General features: G+C 56.0%; 3 protein-coding genes across 3 annotated transcripts in view; 2 read left to right on the top strand and 1 right to left on the bottom strand.

Annotated features, from left to right (window-relative positions):
• The window catches only part of CHGG_06087 (uncharacterized protein), a gene marked incomplete at both ends in the record, with an annotated part of 1140 nt that extends 850 nt beyond the window's left edge, over positions 1–290 (top strand). The window contains one exon of the mRNA XM_001222181.1: positions 54–290. Within this exon, the coding sequence (XP_001222182.1) occupies positions 54–290 (237 nt within the window). The remainder of the gene's footprint in view (positions 1–53) is intronic.
• A 1004-nt stretch (positions 291–1294) lies between these two features.
• On the bottom strand, positions 1295–3832 carry CHGG_06086 (uncharacterized protein; the record flags this gene model as incomplete). The annotated part of the gene is made up of 3 exons (XM_001222180.1): positions 1295–2562; positions 2619–3729; positions 3785–3832. 3 exons carry the CDS (start codon positions 3830–3832, stop codon positions 1295–1297), a joined length of 2427 nt encoding a protein of 808 aa, XP_001222181.1.
• Positions 3833–4971: 1139 nt separating this feature from the next.
• CHGG_06085 (uncharacterized protein) lies at positions 4972–6099 on the top strand (the record flags this gene model as incomplete). The annotated part of the gene is made up of 2 exons (XM_001222179.1): positions 4972–5101; positions 5159–6099. The coding sequence occupies 2 exons, from the start codon at positions 4972–4974 to the stop codon at positions 6097–6099; spliced, it is 1071 nt and encodes a 356-aa protein (XP_001222180.1).
• Between the last annotated feature and the right edge of the window lie 534 nt (positions 6100–6633).

The following is a 6633-nucleotide window of genomic DNA, read 5'->3' as shown; positions in this document are numbered from 1 at the left end:
CACATCACCCCAACCAACCACCCCACCCACTAACCCCCCGCCCCTCAAAACAGTGCGTCGACATAACCTTCGCCGAGCCCGGCGACCCGCGCATCCCGCTCATGAACGAGACCAACTGCTTCAACAGCACCGACATCGGCGCCGCCGACATCTATACGCTCACCATGCGCGAGTCGGGCGAGTCGCTCGCCGCCAAGGCTGCCAATGCCGCGTCCGACCGCTTGGTGCAGCGCCTCGCGTATTGGGCGTACGTGCCGCTGGCGTTGGGGGGTATTTGGGCTCTTCTTTGAAAAAGGGGTGGTTAAGGGGTTAGGTTAGGGGTGGTGGCTGTGTGTGTGTGTGTGTGTGTGTCTTGCCCGGATGCGGGTTGTATATTTTGGCAGGCCTCTCTCTGGCTGTCTGGGATGGCGTTTTACGGGAAATTTTTGTCTTGGAAGGGGTTGGGTATATCCGGTTGAGGTCTTCTTTTTTCGACTTATTTCATTTATATCGTCCTTGGTTGAGGAGGTATTGAGTCATCTGCCTCTTTTTTGCGGGCGGCTGAGTCCGTTGCCGTAGTTGTGGGATAGATATTTGTCACCAAAATTCTATGATGACTGGTTCGAACAAACCGCTGTTTTCGTTCCTGTTACCAGCAAGTCCATACCCACTCTGCCTCTTCGCCGCCGGCTGTCCTTGTACTCGAAGCCATTACAGCCCCTGATCTTGCCTTCTTTGGCCAAGTTATTATCCCCGAATCCAAAACCGGAGCCGAGCTTATGACTGGTGTCACCAGCCGCCGGGTCTAGGAATAGGGGCGTTTCAACCACGTCGGAACCTGGGCCCATCACAGTGGTAGGCGGTACTCGGCTCAACCCCCTTCGGGTCTTGGACTTATAATCATGATTTAGTAGTATTGTCACTTGTGCTTTTGGACGGGTACACCTCGGATTTCTTTGCCAAGTGTATTTGGCTTGGATCATAGTAGCCGTGGTCTGGTCACCGTGTTCCGGTGGCATGGGGTTGAGGATAACTGGTACACGAAAAGACACGGCACACCAGACTGTCCTTCGGGGTGTATATTTCTAGCGGAGCTAAGGTACTGTGGTCCCCTATGCAAGCAAAGATACCATTTGCCTTGGTCCCGCCGAGCCAGGACACAGACAAGGAGGGATGATCATAAATCATATCTTCCTCTTGACGGTTTCTGCAGAAGGCTAGGAGAGGGACCAAGCACTGGGTCAAGGCCTCACTCATCTCATACACACACTTCGCATTACACACACCTCTATTCTCACCACGGAACCGCCATGCCCTACTTCCTTAGATACGCCGAGCACTCCTGCGCAACCGCCTTGATCCTCGCATCATCCGATTTCTTCGCTGCCGCCGCCGCGAGCTCACGAAGCCCCAGGACCTCGGCCACCTCCCGCGCGTCCCCACCAGCAGCCGCCAACATCCCCAACGTCATGAGCGCGCGGAAGAGCACCTCCGGGTCAGTCTGGCGTTGGATAACCGCCTCCGCTATTGGGTAGAGCTGCATCGGGACCTCCCCGTCGATCGAGTCCTTCTCGTTGAAAGCGAGACAGGCGTAGTTGAACGCTGCTGAGCTCAGAGCGATCTGAAGATTGTTGTTGGCCGCGCCGATGGGGTCGGCCTCGTCATCCGCCACGCCCGCGATGCGCGCTAAGAGGGTAAGGATGGCGGTTGCTTTCGAAGTCGCGAGGGCGCGACCTTCAGGGGTGGCGAAGAGGTTGGTGACTGCGCGGACGGCCATCATGACGTTGTTGACGTTGAGCTTGGAGGCGTCGGCCGTTTTGATAAAGTCGGTCAAGGGGCTGTCATCGGATGAGATTGGGTCCTGGCTGTCCAGGGCGCCGCGGAGGATGATGTCGATGACGCTGCCGTATTTGCTGTCATTCAATGATGCCGAACCCGGCCATGCAACGAAACAACGGAGGACATCGAGAGCCGGGAGCCGGTCGCCGTAAGGCCATTGCGTGGCGAGCATGTAGATGTTGCGCTGGGATTCGAGGAGTGCTGGGGGGCTTGTCTTTTGGATCGTCGTCCCCATTGTCGTTTGAAGGACCGTCTCAAGGCGTTTGACACCATCGGGGTTCAACGCAATATGCTTGTTCCCCGCCAAGACATGCTTCTCGTTGAGGCTCTTGAGCTTCTTTGTTACCGGCTCCCACTTGGCCTGAGTGAGAGCGAGGTACTCCGTGTGCGGTAGGTATTTTTTCGACTGTTCTATCTGCTCCGCCTGATACCGTGATTCTGTCCCGAATGGGTCGGTAGAGGGGGCCTCAGCGCTCTGGTCAATGGTTGCCCCCTTGGTGTTGCTGACGATGAACTGGGCCACTTGATCAATGTAAGATATGGGAAGTTCGTTGTCCCCTAGAAATTTGGTTGCCGCCTCGTATGGGTTGTCGGTGAGGTTGTACGGCAGCTTGAGTGGCGGCTTGCCTTCCTCAATGTCGACATCAAACACGTAATCGTATTCTTTGCCGTTATATTCGACCTTCCGTCCGCTGCTTCCCGTTGAGTCCACCACCATTCCGACGTGAACCCACCGCTGTTCGCCTGCCGAGCGTTAGTACAAAAAACTTCGCTGAGGCTGAAGCGGGCATCAAACTCACCCAACGACCACTGATAGGCCCCGATGTTTCCGTCGTCCTCGAGAACAGTGGTCACTTGGCCATCCTTCTTGCCTGCATTGTTGAGGAGCCAGGACTTCGGGTTCAGCCGTTCCTTGTTGATCGAAGGACCAAGCTGCTGCTGGGGGATGGCGGATGCCCGAACCGATTCCTCAAACTGGGATAGAGCTTCGGCCGGTGCCGTGCGATCCGCGTTGCGAGTGAAAACGCGGATCATGTTATCGCTGGCACCGGAAACAATGTCTCCATTCTCGGGGCAGACGGCAACCGACCATACCGAAATGGCGGGGTGCGTTATTGTTTGGATACATTCGGAACCCCTCCAGATGCGGACCGTTCGGTCCTCCCCAGCACTGACGATTTCGCTCGTGGGCAAGCAAGCGAGAGAGTATATGAAGCTGTCGTGGCCCTGCAGAGCCCCGACCTGGGTACCGTTCATTTTCCAAAGCTGGATTATGCCATCGTTTCCGGCGCTTGCAAACTCGGCCCCGCTCGGATGTCCCTTGATGCCGCCAGGGAGCTTACATATGGCGCGGACGACGGAGTTGGTGGTAAGCGTACGTCGTGGTTCGACCTCGCCGTTGGGGTTGGCTTGACGAATGTCGAAGATGCGGATATGGGTGTCTGCACTGCCTGTAATCACCGTGTGCTCGTCGTAGGCCAGGGCAGCCCAGACACTCTTGACCTCGCCTTGGTGTACGAGTTGGGCCGAAATCTGCCACTTTTGGGTATCCCAAACGAGTCCCTTTCCGTCCCAGCCACCAGATACGACGTAGGTTCCGCGGGGAGACACATCTAGGGTGCATACGTTATGGCCGTGGCCAATGAGGAGACGATCGGCGTTGTCGGTTGTGGTTAGGTTCGGTCGTTTCGCTTCGATGATGGCTTCTTGACCGGCTGAGATGACCAGACCGTCAGGCCAGTCGGAGGAGGCGCGGAGGAATGTAAGGGAGTTTATATAGCCGTGTCCCTGACTCGTTATGGTGTCGTCAAATGTTGTGGGCTTGTCGGTGGTTTTGTGCCAGCGACGGACGGTTTGGTCGCGGGAGGTCGAGAACACGGTGTTCGCGGCTGGGAAGCAAACAGCTCGGACCTGAAGGTAGTTGCATTAGTTGGGCGCCATATTCATGCCAGTGCTAAAAACATACATCCGCCTCATGGCCCTTCAACTGGGCCGAGAGCTTGAAGTCCGGCATCTCGAATTGCCAAGACAGACAATGTGCGTTGGTTGAGGTGGGAGGGCGGGGTAGTGTGTGCACTTAGAAGTTACGGCAATCAGTGGTGACAGTGAAAGGGTGTGATTAAAAGGTGATAAAGCGACCTGGTCAATGTAATAGTTGAAGCCTAAACGATCGAGTAAACGAGCCAAAGTTGGGAGTCAATTTGTCAGGAACAGCGAGTGCAGTGGAATTAATTGGAATGCCTGCCAGGCCCTTGGGGATGACGATAGCAATGGATGCTGGGCCGGGTTGCGGAACAGACAGCTACCTGAAAGTGGGGCAGCCTGGCGGGGTCCTCCATGCTGGAGGCCACAAGGCAAGGAGCCTGCCAACTTTGCCATCTCGTCGTCTACACGCAAGGATGTACCTATCTGTCTTAGAACTGCTGTCTTGGAAAAAATCATCGATAGGTGTTGAAGCCAAAAGAAGAAACCGGTGGATAGGTAGCAGGATATCCAATGTAGAATAGGTACATACACGGTGTCGCCAACGCCGGAACCATGACATTAATCCGCCCGGGGCACCGGGTGTAAAACACCCATCACACCATCTGACCTTAAATCGAGCCCTTGAATATCCAGTGGTCGGGATCTCGATTTCGGAGCTCCTGGTTGGATTCAGCACATCCCATCCACCAATGTTCGCAGGAGGGAAGTTCAGCTGTAACCGCATCCAACCAAACGGCGGGGGACCGGACCCGCCCAACTTTGGCAAGCTCGCCCCTGACATGTGGGAACACCCCGCACTGGGTCGAGAGCGCCGCTGGCCGGTGCTGTCGCGCATCAACTCCTTCCATTTCCTGCTGCAAATTCTGCCCACGAGCGGCACCAGGCGTGACGAGCACTTCGGCCTCTTCCCTCGCCTTCTTCTTTTACGACACGACCACTTTACGACCCGTTACGAATTTCCGTTCATTTGGTTTTCTTTTGTCCCCCAGGTTTTCGGGTTCTTCCACCGACTCTAAGAGTAGAAACGACTGTCGCCGGTCTTGTTGTCACAACCGCGAAGACGGTTGTAAACGTCCTGCATTGGAAGCATCGACACGATACGATCGCCGACTCGCTATCTTACACCATCCCCATTCCACGATTTCAAAACATTCCTCGAACTTCAGCATGGGAGACGCTACCGCCCCTCGCCAATACGTGCCCCTGACTTGCCACGGCCACTCGCGACCAGTACCTCATTTGAGTTTCTCGCCTCTCGAGAAGGAAGATGTGTACTACATGATCTCGGCTTGCAAAGGTTTGCGAGACATTCGTCTTTGGCGCCCTTTCTTCTGCTGACTGAACTGCCATGCAGATGGCAACCCCATGCTCCGCGATGGCCAGACGGGCGACTGGATTGGCACTTTCCTCGGCCACAAGGGCGCTGTGTGGCAGGCAAGGCTGAGCCCCGATGCTACGACTGCTGCAACCGCATCTGCCGACTTTACCGCGAAGATTTGGGATACCCACACCGGCGAGCTGCTGTACATTCTCCAGCACGATCACATTGTCCGCGCTATCGCCTATCCGTTTGACCAATCCGGAATGATTGCAACGGGTGGGTTCGAAAAGAAGCTTCGCATTTTCGATCTGCACGATCAAAAGCCCCCCGGCGAGTCGGCATCCGGCAGCCCTGACGTCGTCACCCCCGCCACCATCGAAACATCGCGGGCGTTTGAGATTGGTGAAGGCGTGCACAAGGAAGCCATCAAGTTCATCGTCTGGGCACAGGACCCTCGCGTCATCATCACTGCAGCTGGCGATACTCTCCGTTGGTTCGACCTGCCGACCCGCCGCTGTATTCGCGAAGTGAAGCTCGAAGGCGAGATCAAGTCGTGCGAGCTGGTTTCTCTGGCGCAGGCACATAGCGCTCCCACGGATATTGGCGGTGGACTCCCCGTTTTGGCCGTTGCGGCTGGAAACACGGCATACTTTTGGGGTGGTTCGAGGGCTGAGGATGAGTTGAAGCACATCAAGCTTTCTCATGGTATTGCAAGTGTCGCGCTGGATTTGAAGGGCAGGAAGTTCGTGGTGGGGGAGGAGCCAGGCACTTGGGCGCGCGTGTACAGCTGGGATGATACCAAGGAGCTGGACGTGCACAAGGGCCATCACGGTCCCATCTGGTCGATCGCGTTCTCACCGGACGGAAACCTGTACGCGACTGGGTCGGAGGATGGTACCATCAAGATGTGGAAAAACTGCGAAGGCTTTTACGGGCTTTGGCGAGGGGGCGTGCCGGGTAACGGCACAGACTAGGAGATGGACGAACGCCCTTTCGACAACCCGCCTGACGATAACGTCACAGATATACCTTGCAGTAGCACCTCATCCAGGGAACACAGCCACGTCTCTCGAGCTGAAGCTGGTCGTTTCAGTTCCGAGGCCACCACGGTGTCTCCAGCGGGAGAGGATTCTGGGCCTCGGAACAACTCTTCGCCCAAAAAGATCGACAAAACCATGTCACCATCGCCCCCTAATCGTGCCTCCGAGTCGACTTGTTCTGACCCCCTCTCCGGTTACCAGGACGCCGACAAACCGTCCCGGTCGAGCTGCGCCTGTCCATCGTGTCCCCAACACGGCGGCCGGGCGAAGTCAGGAGAGAATAAAATGGAGGAATTCATACGTCGATCGGCGCGTCATATGATCCATGCAGCACGGCCTCTAGATTGAAGAGGATGTAGCCATCGGGCTGGGTTTCAGTTGCTGTTGGTGGTTATTTATTTGCCTTCTGGACGGGCTGCTTATTTCATGTTAGACGGTCACTCGTCGAACTGCATATTTTGCACTTCT

This window comes from Chaetomium globosum, genomic scaffold (assembly GCF_000143365.1).
Source record: "Chaetomium globosum CBS 148.51 scaffold_3 genomic scaffold, whole genome shotgun sequence".
Taxonomy (NCBI): Eukaryota; Fungi; Ascomycota; class Sordariomycetes; order Sordariales; family Chaetomiaceae; genus Chaetomium; species Chaetomium globosum.
The sequence above is the reverse complement of the archived record's forward strand: the minus strand, read 5'-3'. Positions and strand labels throughout refer to the sequence as shown.